The sequence below is a fragment of the Lissotriton vulgaris genome, chromosome 7 (genome assembly GCF_964263255.1).
Source record: "Lissotriton vulgaris chromosome 7, aLisVul1.2, whole genome shotgun sequence".
NCBI lineage: Eukaryota > Metazoa > Chordata > Amphibia > Caudata > Salamandridae > Lissotriton > Lissotriton vulgaris.
The window spans coordinates 1,512,591,852-1,512,615,340 of NC_141695.1; the positions used below are offsets into that span (position 1 = coordinate 1,512,591,852).

General features: G+C 47.2%; 1 protein-coding gene across 1 annotated transcript in view; it reads left to right on the forward strand.

Moving 5' to 3' along the window:
• Nucleotides 1–23,489, forward strand: part of IMPA2 (inositol monophosphatase 2) — a 155,790-nt gene that overhangs the window by 117,477 nt on the left and 14,824 nt on the right. Inside the window, exon 6 of the mRNA XM_086932376.1 lies at nucleotides 4,905–5,013. Within this exon, the coding sequence (XP_086788502.1) occupies nucleotides 4,905–5,013 (109 nt within the window). The remainder of the gene's footprint in view (nucleotides 1–4,904; nucleotides 5,014–23,489) is intronic.

Consider the following 23,489-nt stretch of genomic DNA (forward strand, 5'->3'; position numbering starts at 1 on the left):
CACACAAATGAAGAGTCGGTCAGACAGTAGAGTATACTAACCAAATATATTTTATTCAGGTACACTCGAGTGGAGTCCGGTCTGACCAGCCTCCTTGGATTGCTGCAGAGGGACTGACTTTAGCAAGCATGATGATACACTATGTACAGTTTCAGAATCAACGAAGACACGCCCTGACTGTAAATTTCCAGTTGGTAGCTGGTAAACAAAGGAAATACAAAAGGATGTGTTTCGATCCTGAGACCCGGCACATGATATCTCAGCACAAAGGTCACTCTGCCTGCACATGCCGCTTTAAGGTTGGAAGCAGGCCTATCTAGTGGGAAAGGTATTTGCTGACAAGGACATTGTATTTCTTAGTACAGCAAAGCTCAACCTTGGAGAAATTAAAACTATTGCAGCGGCTTTTAGCCGGGACAAGCATGAGAGAGACAAAAATTAGTTTCCGTCATGGCTCACAATAGCAGCTGAATAAACAAGCATTGGCATAGCCAATAGGTCTCGCCTATGGGACCTTATAACTGTTTAGCCATGCAGCAGTTAATGTTGTTGCACCGAGGATATTGTGCTGCATAACTATATACCTATAAAGGCTCAAACGCGAGACCTATTGACTATGCCAATGCTTGTTGAATTCCTGGAGGGAGGGCAAGGCCCAAAGATGGAAAGGGACGCTGTTCCAGGAATGTGCGGTGAGGTAGGAGAAGGTGCGTCCTCCACTGTGGCTTCAGCGGATGCAGGGAGTGTGTGTGAGTGAGAAGGAATTGGAGCACAGGAGTCTGGAGGGTTGATGGAATCTCAGGCGGTGGTTGATGTATGCTGGTCCTTGGTTGTGCAGGGCTTAGTAGGCGTGGGTCAGAATCTTGAATTGGCATCTCTTGTGGACTGGGAGCCAGTGCAGTTTCTTAAGGTGAAGGTTGATGTGGGTCCATCTGGGGAGGTCGAGGATGAGTCTGGTCGCTGAGTTCTGGATGGTCTGCAGTCTCTTCAGGAGGTGTATGGTGATTCCTGCATAGAATGTGTTGCTGTAGTCCAAGCGGCTGGTGATGAGGGCTTGAATGATGGTGCATCTGGTGGATATTGGGAGCACCATTGGGTATTGGCTCAACGGGCGATTACGATGCACTAGAAGGACCCTCAGCACCGCCATTGGTGGCTTGACCAGGCGTTGTTCGCAGCTGGATGTTTGCTGAGGTTGACGCACAAAGAAGAGAGGATACCCAGATCACAGGATGGGATGTGCTACTACTGGTGCTGGGACTTGACCCACACCACACGTCCCAGGGAACCAGAAGACTGGGGCTCTGGCTTCGCTCACTTTACCTCCAAATTATTAATGTCAGAATGCTAATATGGTACACCGCACAAGCGATTGGACTGGACTGGTGTCTTCCATTACCGGTTAAATTTTCAATAAAGAATCATTAAAAATATATATATCCTGTTTCACTTAGTCTCTCTAGCTGCCGAACGCTGTACCACCCTCCCCCATTTTAATTTTTGTCTTCACTCTTTGGGAGTGAGCATGTTTATGCAATGACAAGAGTTAACAGATGAGCCCAAGCACCGGGACCCAGCCCTGAGATTTCCTTTTACTGTTTTAATATTTTCAGGTGTGCTTCTTGAATTGGTTCAGTCGAACTGAACCTTTATAGCATGTTTTGCAACTCCGAGAATGCATACATTTATCAAATTAAAGCCAAGGAGCGGAAACAAGATGGCCCGGTGGAATGAAGTCTAGTAAACCTAGTCCATGATGACTTGGGCTTGATGCTAGGCAGATAAAGCTCAGTTTAAAAAAAAAAAGTTTTATATAAACTAGGTACACAAGTACACATTCGATTTTGGTAGGAGGCACGGCCAGATGAAGTGATTTGCCCAGAACCTCAGGATGTTGAGCTGACGCCGAGACTTGAACCTGGCTGGTTCCTGGTTCCCCAGCTCCAAAGTAGGCAGCTCTGGCTGTTGGGGGAGGGAGGGCGGGGGGAGTGTGAAATCTGGAGGGCGCCCATAGGAGAGGATAGGATAGGCACAAACTAGTTTTATCCTGTACGCGTAACTTAAAGCGTGCCTAAGCATCTGTACATTCAGCAAACTCTCTTGTAAGAAGGAATGCTTATATAAGGATTTGCTGCCTTGTAATAGAATTTCTTTTCAGGCTATATTCATGTTCAAGGATACTCAGGAATAAATCAACAATTCTACCAAAAAAGGGGTTTGCAAATCTCATTAATGTGTAACTAATGCGTATTATAAAGCATTTAAGTTAAACTAAACGATCTTTCATGGAAAATATTTTGTTTGTGCGTAATATATTGGCATTGTTTCTGCAACGTAGACTTGATTTTGAGAGATAATTATATATTTTTTGCTAATAAATTCTGAAGCCTATTTTCCATTACCTTTACATTTGAGCTGTTTCTACTTTGACTGTTTCGCCATTCCTCCTGCGAGCAGTGCACGGCTTCGGATTCATTCCTTATACCGTCCTGCAACTGACTCGATGCCATAGCGCGAGTGTTTGTCACCCCACGCCGAATGTTGACGAAATACGGCTGTCGGAGCCACTGCCTCATTGATGCCCTGTCGGACCCCTGACCATTAATTCACACGGCGCTTCCGAGTGAGACCTCGATCTTTTTTCTATATCAACCCTCCACCACCGGGTCCGGTGCACACCACCTTTGTGGTAACGTGTCCCCAACTCCCCAGTCCTGAGGAAGACCCCACGGCAAGATCAATACACATATCTGCGAACGAGGGTCGAAACGTCGACAACACACTGTTTTCTGCTGTCAACTCCACACCCCATTGTTCTCATTTGCTGTACATTTGGAGTATGATTTTTGTAAAACAATTTATATGAACCTATTGGTCCGGTTCTGGGTACATGAACATGTAACTCCATTGAATTTGTCTTATTCGCCGATTTTACTGTCACTGCAAACCCTTTTCCTTCACCTATTACCCACACGTATCACACCCCCTCCCCCTTTTCCCAACTCTTGGGGCACTGTACAATAGTCACTGACTAATGAATGTTAAATAGTGAAGTATATGCAAGATACAAGCACATTGTGAATAAAACAATGTGTCTCGAAGATTTGTCTTTTTGATTGTTCACACATCCCTTGTTATTATTTCATGCTTACTGGGACCCCTTCCCATACTTCCTTTCTACTTTGACAGCAGTTAGCCATAAAAGTACAACTTCTCCCCTCAATGGATTGTGGGCAGGCTGCAAGAAATCGCTGCCCGAGGGCCTTGGCTACTCACTCAACGACTTGATGCTGGTGTGCGAAAAAATATCCCAAAGCAACACAGGTGCGGGCACGACTCTTATGACCTCCCATGGGGTCAGCGGGGGTTCGTCGTCTGTGAACAAGAGCGTGACGGTTGCAACATCAACATGCTGAAAAGTACAATGTTAGAACGCACCGTAAAAATGAGAAGAGCCGAAAAAAGCAAGTTAGAGGAGGGAGTGGGAGAAGGGTGGGGGTAGGGGAGGGGATTCATGCGCGTGCTGTAAGGCTTAATGGGCCATTACAGCAAGCCAGATGGTAGCTGTGCACGTCGCGCACGCTTGTGCGCGTAATAGCAAGCTGGTGGCCGGCAACAACCTGTAGCTAGCACTTTTAAAACCAGCTACTAAATTTCTCGCCAGGACAGGGCATGCGCTGGCTCTAACGAGACCTAAAAATGGTGCAGGGAATGCTAACTTAAGACATACAGTACATGGATAAGTAGACTAAAACATTTTCATTTCAACAGTTACAAGCAAACGTCTCCACACACTCCATCAGAGGTGAGCCAACCTCTGCAAGCTTGTTTGCGGGAGTATCCTTCATAGACATCTGTTGTGCAGCAACATATAAAAACACGCATACATTCACTTCGCTCTATGGTCTTGAGTCTACAGTACAGATAGAAAATGCTGTTAGACAGGCGGTTCTACATATTCTTTTTATATGAAGCGAGCCATCTCTGTTGCGTTTCCTCCATCCACTTGCTTAATATTTTGCTTTTATGGTACTGCTATCTCGTCTGATTCAAGTATGTGATTCTTTGAAAGATCAAATTATGGACAATTAAAAACTTATTTGTAAGTGTAGTTCTCCAGCATTGGTATATTTCATAGATTCACATGTGACCTTCTCACCTCCCCTTCAGAAGAACATCAAAAATAATATTAATTTAACACCAGTACAGTAAGAAATCTGAGGAAAGGTAGCCTTTCAGGATCTGGTCATCAAGCTGATTGTGCCTAACTGGTTGAAGTTTAGTTATTTTCAAATGAGGTGAGCAGGCTACTAAATATTCTGTTTTAGCAATTCCAATTCACTACCATTAAATTGCTTTTAGGGATTACCATGGGTCTCCCAGCTCGATGACGAGCATGATTGAAGCATGTGAGTCTATGAAAGATATCAATCCTGAAAATTACACTTACAGACAAGTCATTTTTATTTCAGAACCTTTATTGCAGGGATGTCCAACTTGGGTCCTGGAGTTTTGGATCCATGCCACATTTTTAGGATATCCACATTAGGTACTTATCGAAATATTAATCTAAATGCAATCCATGTTTATAGTCTGTGGTTAAACTGGCAATCTGGCATGAAGCTGGTCTTTCCGGATCTACATTGGAAACTGACGTTTTGACTTTTTTTTGTCCTTTATAGTTTATAGTTCACAGTCCTATTCAGAAGTGGTGGTTCTTTAACTTCCAAAGTGTTTGTGTTCATGTGAATTGTGTCAATTTTGTCATTTTTCAATAAAAGACTTTAGTGATGGTATCATTGAGGTGCTTACGAAGCACTCTGTGTAAGGCTTAAGATAAGAATGTTCAAATTCATGAGCCATGGCCATGTCTTAATTGGATATCCCCTTGTGTTTACCTGCAGATATCTCCAAAGCCTTGATATTAACAGAGATTGGAACAAAGCGAGATCCTGCCACTCTGAAACTATTTCTAGGCAATATGGAGCGGTTGCTGAAATGCCAAGCTCACGGGTAAGACGTTGGGCAAGTTCCTTTGAAAGAACTGTTAGGTTATGGTTTAGGAAGCATGTACTGGAATGTCTGAAGCCAGCTGGTCGAGTCTGAAGGTGCGAAGGTCCTGTTGAGCATCTCTGAGGGTGCAGTTGGGGGTTTTCAGAGAGACTTCTGGGGTGTATCAGGGTGGGCTGTGGGTCACTAAGAGCCAGCAGAGGAGTGTAACTCTGATTGGAAGTGACTCTAGACAGGTTGAGGGTCATTTGAGGGTATTTAGAAGGTATCTAAGTGATCTAAGAATCACTGACGGGAGAGTGTTTTTTTTCTGGAAATTTCGAGGTGGACCACACAATTCTCTTGTTTTAGGTCAAAGCCTTCAAGATAACGCAGCTGTCTAGTTTGCTAATGACATCTTGGGGACATTGAGAAAGCTTCCTTTGGAATGCATTTCACCCATTGCTTACCATTGGCTTTGTGGTTTGTAACCCACATTTGCTTGCTTTCTATTTGCCGTCTGTACTTATTTTAGGCTGTCACGCTTAATTTCGTCCTGTCCCTTGCCTAAACCCTGTATACTGTATTTTTCCACCAGTACTGGATTTCTGTAAATAGAACTTTTAATATTGTTATTATCTTTTCACATTTCCTGTGCATTCAAAGGCTGAGTTCAAATGTCAGCCTCTGTGATCCAGGTAGTGTGGCCTTTACTTTTCTTTCCTTGACTTCAAGGTGAGAGGATTTATGTGGCAGTCATGGTGGCTACCGGAGGAGTGTTTGAGGAAGGCTGTACGATGTTCGTTTTTTTTCTAGCACGCAACGAAATGTAAATGTCTGTAAATTAACTGTGCAGATATTTCAGGTTATTTCAGATTAGAAATGCACAAATGAAGCACATTTGTGGGTAATTCTGAAGGGTGGTGGATCAAATATTGTAATATGATCATAACAAATCAAATCACTAGGTGATGCCATTTCCACACAATATTGTTTGTGCGCTGTATACTTTTTATCAGTAAAACTGTGTGTCTGTGCAAATGTAATGGTCCTTTAAGTTGAAAATGTGTTGTCTGTAATGGCAGTGAGCCATCACACCATGCATAATTCATTTTACCCCACTCCACCCTACTGTGCCCCTCTCCACACCACTACAGTTATTCTGCATCACTCCGCACTACGCCACTTCATTCAGCGCCTCGCTTCTCTGCACCACTCTACTCTATGCCAATGCACTCTACCCCACTCTGCAAAACTGCACTCTATGCCTTTGCACTCTACAGCAATGCACTCTGCTCTGTACCACTGTACTCCATGCCAGTGCACTGCATGCCACTCCACTCAATGCCACTCTAATCTACTCTACGGTCTTTGGCACTCTACGCCATTGTACTCTACCATTCACCACTTCGCCCTGAAACAATCTACTCTATGCCACTGGAGCAGTGTCATTGCACACAGCTTCATTGTACTCAGTACCACTCTACTCTGAGCCACTCCACTCTACTCTGCTTCACTGCACTCCATGCCAGTGCAATCTATACCACTTTACTTAAACCCAGTGCATTCAACACCACTGCACTCAACTCTAATCAGCTCTGCAACACTCTATGCCGCTACCCTCTACACCACTGCACTCTACTCCAACTACTCTGCACTACTGCATTGTACACCACTATACTCTACTCTGCAACACTCTGTGCCACTGCATACTAAGGCACTCTACACCATTTCGCTCTGTCACTGCACTCTACATCACTCTGTTCTACTCTACATAATGGTACTCATGCCATTGCTCTCTTCGCCACTCTACTCTGCACCACCATACTCTGTACCACTGGAATCTGCTCTGCAAGACAGCACTGTCTGCCACTGAACTCAATGCCACTGAACTCTGCACCCCTACACTGCATGCCACTCTACACCATTGCGCTTTACGTTAGTGCACTCTACGCTACTCTATTCTATTCTGCACTACTGTACTATATGCCACCACTCCCTGAACCTCTCTGCTCTGTGCCACTGCACTGAGCACCACTCTGAGACACTCAAGTCCGCATTTCTGCATTTTACGCCAATGCACCCTACACTACTTTACTCAAAACCAATGCACTCTACGCCATGGTATGCCCCTCTATTCTACTCCACACCATTGTACTCTATGCCACTGCTCTCTACGCCACTCTACTCTCCACCACTCTATGCCACTGCACTCCATGACAATGCACTCTGTACCACTCTACTATACACTGCTGCACTCTACAACCGTCTACTCTGTAACTTTGCACTGCCACTGAACTCTTCGCCACTGTACTCTAAGCTGCGCCACTCGACGCCACTTTACTCTAAGCCACTGCCTTCTACACCACCCTCCTCTAAACCACTGCACTCAACACCAATGCACTTCCGCCATCTACTCTGCACTACTGCACTCTACGCCACTATACTCTACTCTGCAGGACCCTACGCCACTGCACGATATGCCACTCTGCACCATTGTGCTCTAATTTCCGTTCTTCTCTGCATCACTGTACTCAATACCACTGCTCTCTGCGCCACTCTCATCTACATGCCACTGCACTCTACACTGCATAACTGCACTCTCTGCCACTGAACTCAACGTAATTCAAATTTGAACACTGCACTCTACACCACTTCATGCTACACTGAGCCACTCCACACTACTCTGTATCACTGCACTCTACACCAATTCACTCTACACCACTTTACTCAAAACCTGTGCATTCTGCACCACTGTACTCTATGCCAGTCAGCTCTGCCACACTCTGCGCCACTACCCTTCTACACCACTGTTACTCTACTTCACCTACTCTGCACCACTGCACTATACACCACTATGCTCTACTCTGCAACACTCTGTTCCACTGCATGCTAGGCCACTCTACACCATTGCGCTTTGTCACTGCACTCTACACCACTCTGTTCTACTCTGCATAACGGTACTCTATGCCATTGCTCTCTTCCCCACTCGACTCTGTCTCACTGCACTCTATGCCACTGCACTCTATTCTGCAAGACTGCACTCTCCACCACTGAACTCCATGCCATTCTACTCTGCACGCCACACTACACCATTCCACTTCACGCCACTCTGTTCTACTCTGCAATTCTGTACTATACACCACTGCTCTCTGAGCCACTCTACTCTGCATCACTGCATTCTACGCCAATGCACTTTACACCACTTTACTCAAAACCAATGAACTATATGCTACTGCACTCTGCCTTGGTATTCCATGTCACTGTACTTTATGCCACTCTATTCTACTCTGCACTGTTGTACTCTATGTCGCTGCTCTCTAGGCCACTGTACTCTGCACCACTCTATGCCACTGCATTCCATGACAATGCACTCTGTACCACTCTACTATACACCACTGCACTCTACAACAGTCTATTCTGTAACACTGAACTCTACATCACTATATTCTATGCTACAGTACTCTACGCCACTTTACTTTGCACCGGTTTACTCTAAGCCACTGGCCTCTACACCACTCTACTCTAAACCACCGCACTCTACACCAATGCACTCTACATCTATTCTACTGTGCACTACTACACTTTACGCCACTATACTGTACTCTGCAACACTCTACGCCACTGCACGCTCTGCCACTCTACACCATTCTGCTCCTACTGACTACAATATACGCCACTTTGTTCTACTCTGCATCACTGTACTCAACACCACTGCTCTCTGCGCCACTCTACTTTATGCCACTGTTCACTTTACTCATAAGTAATGCACTCTACATCACTGCACTCTACGCCAGTCAACTCTTTACCACTGCACTCTGCACCACTATATTCTACTCTGCAACACTTTTCGCCTCTGCACCCTATGCCATCGTTTTCTATGCCACTGTACTCTACATCACTGCACTTTGCCATTCTATTCTGCACCACTGTACTCTACACCACTGCTCTCTATGTTACTCTACTCTACACCACTCTATGCCACTGCACACCAATACTCTCTACGTCACTCTACTATACACCCCTGCACTCCACGACCATCTACTCTGCAACACTGCACTCTCTGCCACTAAACTCTACACCACTATACTTTGCGCTGCACCACACTACTCCTCTGTACTCTACTCCAACTTCTCTGCACCACTGTACTCTATGCCACTATACTCTACTCTGCAAAACTGTACTCTACACCACTGCTCTTACACCACTGTACTCTGTAGAACTTTACACCTCTGCACTCCACGCCAGTGCTCTCTACTCCACTCTACTATACACCACTGCACTTTACAACAGTCTACTCTGCAATACTACAGCTTCTGCCACTGAACTCTACACCACTGTACTCAACACTATGCCACTCTACTCGGTAACACCCTACACTCTATGCTACTTTACACCATTGCGCTCTGTCACGGCACTGTAGGTCACTTTGTTCTACTCTGCATAACTGTACTCTGTGCCACTGCTCACTGCGCCTCTCTAATTTGCACCACTATATTCTGTACACTTCACTCTATGCACTGCATTTTCCACCACTGTACTCAACTCTGCAGCATTGCACTCTCTGCCACTGCACGCTACACCTCTATGTACCATTGCGCACGTCACTGCACTCTACTTTACTCTGTTCTACTCCACACCACTTTCTCCATGCTACTGCATTCTATGCCAATTCACTCTACACCACTGCAATCTACGCCAGTTCACTCAGTGCCATTGCACTCAGTACCAGTCAGCAACACTTTTCTCTACTCTGAGTCACTCCATTGTACTCTGCATCACTGCACTGTACGCCACTCTACTAAAAACCAATGCACTCTACACCACTGCACTCTATTCCATGGTACTCTAAGTCACTGCACTCTATGCCACTCTATTCTACTCTGCAACACTTTATTCTATGCCACTGCTTTCTACGACACTTTAGACTGAGCACTCTATGCCGCTACACTTCACATCAATGCACTCTGCTCCACTCTACTATACACCACTACACTCTACAATAGTCTACGCTGTAGCACTGACAAGAAATTCTATGCCACTGTACTTTACGATGTCCCACTCTATACCACTCTACTCAAAACCACTGCACTATACGGCTACTACTCTGCACTACTGAACTCTATGCATCTATACTCTACTCTGCAACCCTCTATACCACTGCACTCTAATCCTCTGTACACCATTGTGCTCCTTGTCACTGCATTATACACCACTCTGTTCAACTCTGTCACTGTACTCTACCCCACTGCTCCCTGTGCCACTCTACTCTGCGCCACTACACTATACTCTGCAAGACTGCAGTCTCTGCAACTGAAATCAATGCCACTCTACTCTGCCTCCCTGGACTCTACTCCACTTAACCCTACGCTACTCTATACCATTGTGCTCTTTCACCATATTCTTCGCCAGTCTACTCTACTGCACTCTATGCCATTGCACTCTAATCTGCTCCACTCAACTCTGCTGCACTCCACACCACTACACTCTGCATTACTCCACGCCACTATAATCTATTCTGCACCACTGCACTCTATGCCACTCTACTCTATGCACGTCTGCTCTGCACCACTCTACTCGACCCTGTACCACTCCACGCCACTTCACTCTACTGTGAAACAATCTACTTTCCACTGCTGCATTCCACTCTGCATCAGTCTACTCTATGCCTCTCTACTATGTCACTTCACTCTACACCAATGCACTCTACACCACTTTACTCAAAACCAATGCACTCTACACCACTGCACTCTACGCCAATTAACTCTGCACCACTGCACTCTGTGCCACAACACTCTACTCTGTAACACTTTACACCACTGCACTCTATACCATAGTATTCTATGCCATTGTTGTCTACATCACTCTGTGCCTCTCTGCACCACTGTACTCTACACCACTGCTGTCTACTCCACTCTACACTGCACCACTCTACGCCACTGCACTCCAGGCCAATACACTCTACGCCACTCTACTATACACCGCTGCACTCTACCACAGTCAACTCTGCAACACTGCACTCTCTGCCATTGAATTCTACACCGCTGTACTCTTTGATGCACCACTCTACGCCACTGCCCTCCATGCCACTGTACTCTAAACCAATGCACTCTACTCCAACTACTCTGCAACACTTTACGCCACTGCATGCTACACCACAGCAGGCTAAGCCACTCTACACCATTGCGCTCTGTCACTGCACTCGACGTTCTACTCTGCATGACAGTACTCTATGCCACTGCTTCCTGCACCATTCTACTCTGCGTCACTCTACTGTGGGCCACTGCACTCTACTCTGCAAGACTGCACTTACTGCCACTGATCTCGATGCCACTCGACTGCACCACTGCACTCTATGCCACTTCACGCTGTGACACTCCACACCATTGTTCTCAACGTCACTACACTCTGCTACTCTATGCTTTGCCACACTACTGTACTCTAGGCCACTGCTCTGCACCACTCTACTTTATGCCAGTGCTCTCTTTGCCTCTGCGCTCTAAACCAATGTAATCAGCACGTTCGAGGCATGTGGGCTGCTGAATTCATATCTGTGCATAGATCGCCGCCTAGTGTTGGGTCCGGATGATTGCACATTGTTGTCCTGGAAGAGTCTTCGAAGTATAACGAGATAGGTGGCTCCTCCCCTGGACTACAGTGCGCATGGGCATCGACTCCATCCCCAGATTGTTTTTTTCCGCCATTGGGTTCGGATGTGTTCGGTTCCCTCTGTCGGAATCGATAGTTGTTAACTTACTTTGTTTAAGACCAGAAGGTCTTTAGGACTTGCGTCGGTATTGTCTCTTGTTTGGGTTCGTAATTTCCTCGGCTCCGAACCGACATTGCCCTTCCGCGTGCTTTCGGCGCGGACGGGCCTACTCGACGCTCCAACATCTTCCATCATGGAACGAAGTCCATTTAAACGGTGCCCGGTGTGTGCCTCGAAGTATCCGCATATCGATGTACACCCGGTGTGCAACAAGTGCTTGTCGCCGGACCACGACGAGGCCAAGTGTATGGCCTGTTCCAAGTTCCGGTCCAAAAAGACACTCAAGCTCCGCCGAGCTGCGCGCCTGGAGGCCCAGCGATCTGCACCACCTCCTACAGACATCTTCGACGCTGAGGATGTCGGGGACGACGCTATCCAGGAGATCACGGAATCTAACCCAGCGTCGGAGGTCGAGGACGACTACGACGCGGAGGACGAGGATTTCGATGAAGTCGTCGAGGAGGTAGGGGACGACGACGGGGCCCTTGCCACCATAGAGGATAGCTCGGACGAGGAGCTTCCTCAGACTGACTCCGGGGCCATCCGCCATTATGAGGCCCAGGTCGAGGGATCGCCTTCGGGCCTTACCAAAGACCTTGATACCCGTCCCACGGCTCCGCCTTCCGGCCCGGCCACGGACATTGATACGGCGCCACTCCCGGTACAGCCAAAACCGAAAGTGAAACTAACGGTCTTGACGCCAGACGTATCGAAACCGAAAGCGCGGACCCCGCTGGTCGGGTCGAACACTACGAAGGCCTCGGCGCCGAAGAAATCTAAAATGGCCGTCGAGCTCAAGAGCCACGCCAAAATGGCCGACCCAAAGGCTACTATATCGAAGCCGAAGGTTAAAGGGTCCGACGCAGCTGCATCGGCGCCTAAGACGGTCGACGCAAATAAGGGTCGACTCGATCCCAAGAAGCAGGTCGACGACCGTAAGAAGTCCACTCTCGACCCAAAGAAGCGGCAGGACGACCCCAAGTCCCTCACTGCCTCGCTTCCACTCGATAAAGCCAAGGGGGCAACGACGTCGACTCCGAAGAGCGCATCGTCGGTCGCCACCCCGAAACCAGCTGCAAAAGACTCTCTCGAGCCGGCGCGTCCCTCCGCCTCGTTCACTAAGAAGGTTACGGAGTCCCTTCAACGTATTAGGGAGGGGGCCGCAGCAGTCGAGCCAAAGGACCCTGTGCCGCCCAAGCCTCTAGAGAAACCGGCGAAGGCGCCGACGCCGATTCTTTTCACCTTGCCACCAAAGACGGCGCCGAAAGCTTTCGCAGCAAAATCAGGGGCCGGAGTACCCGTGAAGGTGTCTTCGACGCCGAAGCCTTCGTTAGTGGTCCCTGGCCCACGGCAACGACAACTGACAGAAGAGGAGCGTCAAGAAGTTTTCATCGACGCCAACACGGGCAGGCTCTCTCTCCTCAAGAGAAAAATCACCCCTGAACCACAATTAGAGCCTTACAAGATTCCACTCAAGAGAAAGATGGACTCTGCTGGTGCCTCTGCCTTTATGGAGCCCGTATCACCACAGGCTCAAGAACTTTCACCCACTCATTCCCATGCCGAGGAAGGTGACGGCAACGATGAGGATGAGTATAGCTATCCCGTCTACTCAGACCCAGAGGATGTGACTGAACCATGGTCTGCAGGTGGCGATCCTGGGGACCCGCATTCAGGGCAGGAGCCTCAGCTTTTCTCAGCCAAAACTTCCCCAACAGAGGACTCTGCGGTTTTCAATGCCCACATTTTGTGAGATTCATTTTCTCGGCGACTGACTTGTGACTCACGCACAGTCTTTTGTTGTTCCACATCGCGAGCTCTACAGGGCGACGACTCCATGGTAACCCTTCAATATTATCATCCTAATTTTCATCATAGTCTGAATCTACTGACTATGTTGTACTACTCATTAATTTATTGTTATCAATTTACTTAACAGGATTGCCCCTCACTCCCCTCGTCGCTTATGTCCTGATGAAGACCCCATTTAAGGACTGAACTCAGCCTACATTCAGGGGTCGAAACGTCGATGGTGTTTTTCTCAGCAAACTTCCGGCACCTGCCCTCTACAGTTTTGTACTGACTGTGTGTCCGCTGAAAGTTTTTATGTGAAATAACTAATCATTATATGCCCTGATTTTTTTGGCTTATGCATTTGTAATTCCTTTTAATGTGTTGGTAAATTTTTGTATTTATCACTTGTCTTTTCTATTGTGTTCATCCACTTCTTAAAACCCCCCCGAGCACTCCCCTCCCCCCACCACCTTTCCCCTTTCTTTCCCGGGGCACCAATTGCAACAATTGCATAAAAGTTTCTTTAAAGTACCATTGCAAGGTATTGTTAATAAATTACAGTACCTACTTCTCAAAGAAATCTCTAATGTTTCTTTTTGCCTTTTTGAAAATGTCTGAATAATTTATTGTTGGTTCTGTAACACAACAAATTTTTCCTTACGGGGATCCCCTTTACATGTACTACTCATTGAGAGGGCGGCAGCCAATCACGACGTCGATCTCCATGCTGACCCAGTGGACGTCGACTTCCTCTTTGACACCTTTTCGGTCTCTGAAAAAAATGTAAAAACTCTGCCAATGCTGAAAGGGGTGTTGAAACATGCGGCTGAGGTGTTCAAAGAGCCCACCCGGGCAAGAGTCCTCAACCAACGAATCGACAAGAAGTACAAGGCAGCGCCCACCGATCCTACTTATATCAGAGTTGCCTCTGGATTCCCTGGTTGTCTCCAATGCACGCAAGCGAGCCAACTCACAGACTACGGGTGATGCTCCTCCCCCAGACAAGGAATCAAAAGTATTTGAGGCTTCTGGGAAGAGGGTGGTGACGCAGGCAGCCAACATATGGCGCATATCCAACACACAGGCGCTACTAGCGCGTTATGACAGGGCACACTATGATACTCTAGAGACCCTTTTACAGCACTTACCCGATCAATATAAAGAAGCGGCAGAGATGTTGATACAGGAGGGGAAGCTTATCACCAATGCTTCCATTAAGTGCGCTCTGGACATGGCTGACACCGCCTCGCGAGCAATTAACACTAGCGTTCTGCTTCGTAGACATGCATGGCTAAGGATATCTGGGTTCAAGCCGGACATTCAAACTACCATCTTGAACCAGACGGTCAACCCAGACCACCTGTTTGGCCCAGAGGTTGATACCACCCTCGAGAAGATGAAAAAGGACACCGACACTGCGAAGTCTATGGGTGCCTTGCAATCCCAGCAGTTTCGGTGTGGGTCCTTTCGTCGCTCCAATAATAGAGGCACCTCAATGGGTCAACTTTCACAGTCAATGCAATTCTACAAAAGCAACACCCAAACTTCTTATACCAACAAAGGTCGGGGTGGATACCGTGGCAACAACGTCAAAGGCAGAGGACGTGGGAACAACAGCTCCAGGTCCTCCACCGCCAACAAACAGTGACGCCTTGTCACTGCCCCCCGACCACGCAACACCGGTCGGGGGGAGACTCCAGCAGTTCCTGCCCATGTGGAAGTCCATCACCACGGACAGGTGGGTCAGAACACTTATCCAATACGGTTATTGTCTGGAGCTCACATCCACTCCTCCCAACATACCCCCAAAAAACCGTCCTATGTCCGGCGAGCACTTGCACTTATTGCAGCAAGAAGTCAATGTCATGCTGCAAAAAGGGGCAATAGAGCTCGTGCCCTTGCAGGAAAGAGGTGCGGGAGTTTACTCCCTGTACTTTCTGATTCCAAAGAAGGACGGATCCCTCAGGCCCATCCTAGACCTCAGGCCACTCAATTTTTACATCCTATCGGAGCATTTCCACATGCTCACGCTGCAGCAGGTTCTTCCACTGCTTCAACAGGGGGACTACCTGGCAACTCTGGATCTGAAGGATGCGTACTTCCACATTCCACTACATCCTTCACACCGAAAATACCTCAGGTTCACCATACAAAACCAACACTACCAGTTCAAGGTTTTGCCTTTTGGGGTCACCACGGCACCCAGGGTTTTCACAAAGTGCCTAGCAATGGTGGCGGCGCATCTCAGACGTCAAAACATTCACGTCTACCCCTATCTGGACGACTGGCTTATTCAAGAGAAGTCAGCCCAGCAGTGTGCCGACCACGTGTCCCAAACCATTCACCTTCTGCACGATCTGGGGTTCTCACTGAATTACCCAAAGTCCTATCTCCACCCCGCTCACATACGGCAGTATCTGGGTGCGACCATAAACACTCTGGCGGCTACAGCACAGCCGAATTCAGTGAGAATCGACAGCATTCAATCGCTGATCCAAAAATTCAGACCTCAACACTCGCTTCCAGCAAGAGTGTTCATGCAGTTGATAGGCATGATGGCCTCCTGCATCTCCATTGTTCCGCACGCGAGACTACATATGCGTCCGCTTCAGGAGTGCTTAGCACGTCAGTGGACACAGGCTCACAACCAGTTGAAAGACCTAGTGTTGGTGAGCGGTCGGGCATACAACTCTCTACATTGGTGGAATCCACGAAACCTTTGCAAGGGCCGACCGTTTCAAGAGCCTGTGCCACAGATTATCCTGACAACGGACGCTTCTCTCCAGGGATGGGGAGCGCATGTACTCCAATACACGGTGCAGGGACTATGGACGCAACAGCAAGGGAAGATGCACATCAATATTCTGGAACTGATGGCGATCTTCATGGCCTTAAAGGCATTCAAAGTACATCTGTGCAACAAGGTCGTGTTGATCCGGACGGACAACATGACGGCCATGTACTACATTCAGAAGCAGGGAGGCACACACTCTCCGCAGCTGTCTCATCTGGCTCAGAGCATGTGGAAGTGGGCCATTCAGAGGAACATCTTCCTCATGGCAGAGCATCTCCCAGGCAAGGACAATCAGATGGCGGACCTGCTCAGCAGGCACAGCCACCAAATGCACGAGTGGGAGATACATCCATCTGTACTCCAACCGTACTTCCAAAGGTGGGGTCATCTGGAGATAGACCTGTTCGCCACAAGGGAGAACGCAAAATGCCAAAGCTTCGCCGCCAGGTTCCCACACCCACAGTCGCAGGGCAATGCGATAAGGATGAACTGGTCAGGCAAATTTGCGTACGCTTTTCCCCCAGCACCTCTGATTCTTCTGGTGGCACGCAAACTCAGGCAGCACTCGATGACTCTCATCCTAGTTGCTCCAACGTGGGCTCGCCAACCATGGTCCACCACGTTTCTGGAACTGTCCGTGGTACCGCATCAAAGGCTACATCTCACACCCAGCCTTCTAACGCAGAGCCATGGCGACATTCAGCACCCAGATCCGCAACAGCTCAACCTGGCGATCTGGCTCCTGAAGTCCTAGAGTTTGGCTACCTCAACCTCCCTCCCAATTGCATGGACATCATTCGGGAGGCTAGGAAGCCCCCTACTAGAGCCTGCTATGCGGCGAAATGGAAGCGGTTTGTCATCCATTGTGCAAACCACAACATTAATCCGCTGGATGCTTCTATTCAGAACATCATCTGTTACCTATTCCATCTATACAAGTGTAATCTGGCCTATACTTCCATTCGCATTCACCTGTCTGCGATGGCCGCATACCTCCAAAATAGACAGCACCTTTCACTTTTCAAGGTGCCTGCCATCAAAGCATTTCTGGAAGGCCTCAAAAGAGTAATTCCGCCACGGACTCCACCAGCTCCTGAATGGAACCTCAATGTGGTTCTTACAAGACTGATGGGTCCTCCCTTTGAGCCACTACATTCCTGCGAGATTCAGTTCTTGACATGGAAAGTGGCTTTCCTTGTAGCAATTACATCGCTACGGAGGGTTAGTGAACTGCAAGCCCTCACAATCCATTAGCCTTTCTTCCAAGTTCATTCAAACAGGGTAGTGCTCCGCACTAACCCTAAATTTCTACCCAAGGTTGTGTCTCAGTTCCACATCAACCAAACCATTGAGTTGCCGGTGTTCTTTCAAAATCCTGAGTCACTGGCGGAGCGGATGCTCCTCACCCTTGACGTTAAACGGGCCCTAATGTATTACATTGATAGGACCAAGGATTTTAGAAAGACTAAGCAGCTTTTTGTCACCTTTGCGCCACTTCACAAAGGTAACCCTATTTCCAAGGCTGGTATTGCTAGGTGGATCGTGAAATGTATTCAAATCTGCTATGCAAAGGCAAAACGCACTCTTACCATTCCACCAAGAGCCCACTCCACCAGAAAGTTGGGGGCCTCTATGGCTTTCCTTGGAAACATTCCCTTAGAGGACATATGTAGAGCAGCCACATGGTCTACCACACACACATTTACTAAGCATTACTGTGTAGACGTGCACTCCAAACAGCAGGCAGCTGTAGGGCAGGCTGTTCTCAAGACACTTTTCCAAACTGCTGCAGCTGGCACGGGCGGCCGCCGCTAATGGAGGGACTGCTATGTATTCTATGCACAGATATGAATTCAGCAGCCCACATGCCTCGAACTGCAAATGCTACTTACCAGTATGCATCTGTTCTTGGCATGTAGGGCTGCTGACATTCATATCGCCCGCCCTCCTCCCCGGCGCCTGTAGCAGCTGCAGTATTCACATATATACTCATAGCATGGTCATCATTCACTGAGTTTCACTCCATCTTGGCCACAATGGCTAAAAACAATCTGGGGATGGAGTCGATACCCATGCGCACTGTAGTCCAGGGGAGGAGCCACCTATCTCGTGATACTTCGAAGACTCTTCCAGGACAACAATGTGCAATCATCCGGACCCAACACTAGGTGGCAATCTATGCACAGATATGAATGTCAGCAGCCCTACATGCCAAGAACAGATGCATACTGGTAAGTAGCATTTGCATTCTGCACTCTACTCTGCATCACTGCACTCTGACAATGCACTCTACACCACTTTACTCCAAACCGAAGCACTCCATGCCACTGCATTGTGCACCACTCTACTAGAACCACTTCACTCTACAATGGTCTACTCTGTCACACTGCACTCTCTGCCACTGAACTCTACTCAACTGAACTCTACGCCTCTGTACGCTACACCACTCTACTCTGCACCACTCTAATCTAAGCCACTTGTACTCTACGCCAGTCTACTGTAAACCACTGCACTGTACACCAATGCACTACGCAAACGACTCTGCACTTATGCACTCTACGCCACAATACTCTACTCTGCAACACTCTATGCCACTGCATGCTATGCAACTCTACACCTTTGCGCTCCTTGTCACTGCACTATACACTGCTCTGTTCTACTCTGCATCACTGTACTCTGCCACTCTGCTCTGCGCCACTGCACTCTCTACCACTAAACTCAATGCCACTTGATTGCTCTACTGCAATCTATGCCACTGAACCCTATGCTACTCTACACCATTGCTCTCTGCCACTGCACTCTTCACCAGTCTATTCGACTCTGCACTACTGTACCCTACGCCAGCCTACTCTAGTGCACTCTACTCTACACTAGTCAACTCGATGCCACTACACCCTGCATCACTCCATGCCACTCTAATCTATTCTCCACCACTGAACTCCACACCACTGCCCCATACTGTATGCACCTCCAGTCTACACCACTCTACTCTACATCTCTGCAGTCTACCATGCACCACTCCACTCTACACCACTTGACTCTACTTTGAAACAATATACTGTGGTTCACTTTACTCTGCACCAGTCTACTCTATTCCTCTCTACTCCTCTCCACTTTGTCACTGCACTCTCTGTCAATGCACTCTGCCCCACTTAACTCAAAACCATAGTATTCTACACCAGCCCGAGAAACACTATTTATTTACCAGTCAGGCAGCCAGGAGCTAGACATACGCTAAATACGCAGGTTTTTGGCTGCCTGACCTGAACTTTGCCAGGCTGAAGATGTCAGTCAGATCTCCTGTGGGTGTGATCTCTTCAGCCTGGTAATGCACCTCGAGGACCTCCCCCTCGTGACAAAAAGGAGCCCTTCAGTTCTAAGCCCTCAAGTGCCCTGGGCCAAGTGTCAATCTCTGACACCTCGTCACTTAGAGAGGGGAGGGTCAGCAACTCTCACTGACCCCATCCCACTCTGTGATGAGTAGTGACTGTTGCCCTCATTGGTTGACCTATGGTTAGCCAGTGAGGGAAGGCAGCAGTCCCAACCCACCTGGGACCTCTGAGACTGAGCTGCACAGGTAAGTGTGATTAAAAAAAAAAATATGTTGTTATTTTTAGGTTTGTTGCGTGTATGAAACATGAGAGAGAGAGAGTGTGCAAGTCAGTGTTTATGTGTGTGTTTGTGTCCCACCCTCCCCTACGCTGCCCCCCCCCCTCCCTGTTATAGGTACCGGCCATCACTGCTTCAGTTCCTGATACAGTTGCAAGGTTTACATTGTTCGGTTGTGACAAATACTCTAAACGTAAAGGTTTCCACATTAACCAGGGTGCCGCTCATTTCCCTATTGCCTTATGGAAAGCATTCATAATTACTTTCCTGCTTCTGTGGATGGTTACATAATAACACTTCCTAGGTGGAAGAGAACAAGATTTCTGCAAGAGCGTGCTCACATTATACTCTTCAAAGGTGAGCACAAACACTGCACATGATTTAGACATGCACCCCACATGAAAAGTGACCTGCCTCACATGATAGAAAGGTATGAGGGATGTTTTCTCCCGCTATTGGCATTGATTCGACAAAGCAAGATCCATTGATAGTGTTACTCATTGTATGTTCTTCTTCCCTGGTTCTGCAAACTCACTGTCTTAAGGCAATACTGGTACCTCACACACAGCAATTAGTTCTGTTACAAGGGTGAAGGTTGAAATGGCCTTGTGAAGGCTCTCCTGTCGTCAGTAGTCCACCAAGCTAACACAAGGAGATGATGGACGGAGCACTGAAACTTTTCAACCACTCGCCCCCAGTCACACATCTGGGTTGAATCCATCATGATTCCTTAGCTCACTTGGCCACCTCAGTTCAGACCCAGCTATATGCAAATCAGACCCTGTGCCTCATGGGAAAAGTTCAGCCCGAACTGCCAAGCCAGATCTTCCCTGAACCGGAAACATGCATCAAGACCGATTTCTGGGTAACACCTGTCATCAGCCAGGCTATCTAGAATCCAATGGCAAAGTGAGCAAGGGACCCAGGTCTGGGCATACTCTGCCAACTTAGGGTGAACAAAGCAAACACAAGGAGATGATGGATGGAGCGCTGAAACTTTTCAGACACTCAACTCCAGTCACAGATCTGGGATGAATCCATCAAGTCAAGTCAAGTCAAGTCAAAAAAATTTGTATAGCGCACTACATACCCAGAGGGTTTCAAGGCGCTTAGGAAGGGGAGGAGGATTATTTGTCAAATATCCACGTTTTAAGCTGCTTTCTGAACGCTAGGTGGTTCTGGGTGAGGCGAAGGTAAGCGGGGAGTGAGTTCCATGTTTTAGCGGCCAGGTATGAAAAGGATCTGCCTCCCATGGTGGTCTTGTTGATGCGAGGTACAGTGGCGAGGGCTTGGCTGGAAGAACGTAGTTGGCGGGAGGGGGTGTAGAAGGACAGTCGAGAGTTGAGGCAATCTGGTCCGATGTCGTAGAGTGATTTGTGTGCGTGGGTAAGCAGTCGGAAAGTGATTCTCTTATTGACGGGTAGCCAGTGGAGGTCTTTAAGGTGACCAGAGATGTGTTCGTTGCGTGGGATGTCTAATATGAGCCTGACTGAGGCGTTTTGGATTCGTTGGAGTTTCTTTTGGAGTTTAGCGGTGGTACCTGCGTAGAGGGTGTTTCCGTAGTCCAGTCGGCTCGTGACCAGAGCGTGGGTGACTGTTTTCCTTGTTTCGGTGGGGATCCAGCGAAATGTTTTTCTGAGCATGCGAAGAATGTTGAAGCAGGAAGAGGATACGGCGCTGACTTGTCTGTTCATTGAGAGTGAAGAATCCAGGATGACGCCAAGGTTCCGTGCGTGGTCTGTCGGGATGGGTGCTTTTCCGAGGGCTTCCGGCCACCAGGAGTCGTCCACCATTCTTTAGTTCACTTCGCCACCTCAGTTCAGACCCAGCTATATGCAAATCAGTCTTGACCCTGTGCTTCATTGAAACAGTCCAGACCGAACTGCCAACTCAGGTCTTCCCTGAACCGGAAACAAGCATCCCGACGCCGGTTTCTGGGTAACACCCTTCATCAGCCAGGGTAGCTAGAATCCAGGGGCAAAGTGAGCAAGGGACCCACGTCTGGGCATACCCTGCCAACTTAGGTAGTCCACCCACATAGGATTCAAATGTTCTGTGTGTACCTGGAAGCATACACACATTTTGATGGAAAAGAGGAACCATAATGCCTTTAAAGATTCACTTGGCAGAGCTTTAGTTCTGGAAAGTACCCAAGATATACATCTTCATGTTAATTGGGGATGGACTTCTTCATCCCTCACAACAGATTTTTTTTGTTGATAGCCCACCCATGCAGTTCCAATATCACTCAGTTTCATTAGGACGAATTGCACCCGACATTTTTTTAATTGTTTTTTGGGATTTCTATTTTGTGTACCAGTAATGGTTATTAGTGTATTTTTACTTGTGGTTTACAAATATAGGTTGAATTAGCATACTTGCAGTTGAAACGAATTTCATATGATGTGTAGAAATTTATTTGATAACATGTTTTAGTTTTGCCACATTTCTTATGTAAAACACTATTTTAGACTGCATGTATGTCATCTCCAGCTCTCACTCCTGCTTTCCCTCCTGCATACATCTTGTCCGCACAGGCTTTGCATAACACACAGTTTGGCGGATGTGATAGTATTTCCATTGCTGTAGTTGTCTTGCTAGTGTTTAATATAAGACTGCAACACATATGCTTTTACACCGATCCATTTACAGGTAGAAGGTCCTATAGTTAATGTTTTCTATTCGTTAGATCATCTCCAGATGACTTTAGTATAAAGAATGTTGAATATTCTTGGTTATAAAATTGGGGTGGGGCTTATGTGGTAAAGTAATGGTGTAATTTTCCTTATGGAATGATTTGCAAAAGAAATTGTACTTTTACTCACACCACAATGACTTTGTAGTTTCTCTAATTTGCCTTACAAGATTTGTGTACAAGAACCCCTTGATTTTGGAGGTGCACCTGAGATTTTTGGAGCTTTCCTTAATGCCACTTGGAATGCTGTCTGAGTTCCTTTTGATTTTGCTGAACATTTTGGACTTAAAATGATTTGCTAATGTTACATACTCAGTGTAACTTTGCATCTAAGAGGCTTCACTTTAACTTTTCATTGATCTAAAACTCAGTTATTGAGTCGGATCTATTGCTAATTTACTTATTAACTGTTTTACTCTGCAGATCTAATTTTTTTAAATCTGTATATTAAGCTTCATATTTTTAATATACATATATCAATCACATATGAAACGCTCAGAACCAGTATACATTTACAACGGTCAAATCGTTTACAACCAATATATCGTAATATAGGCAAAAATCGGCCAAGATGTCCATGGAGGTATCATACAGTGAACGAAGTCCAGTACAGGGAGACTAGGTTGTCTCAATCAATACCATTCATATGTTGATGAATTAACAGAATTACAGGCCTTGTGTCATGAACAATTACATTACACTTAAATTTCTCCCAATGACTATAGTCGGCCTAGCCGTTTCTTCAGGGTTAATGATCAAACTACTTTATATATAACCGTTAAATGATGAACTATAAACCAATAAAAAGAAAAGGAAAGTTAAAGAGGAGGGAGGGCGGA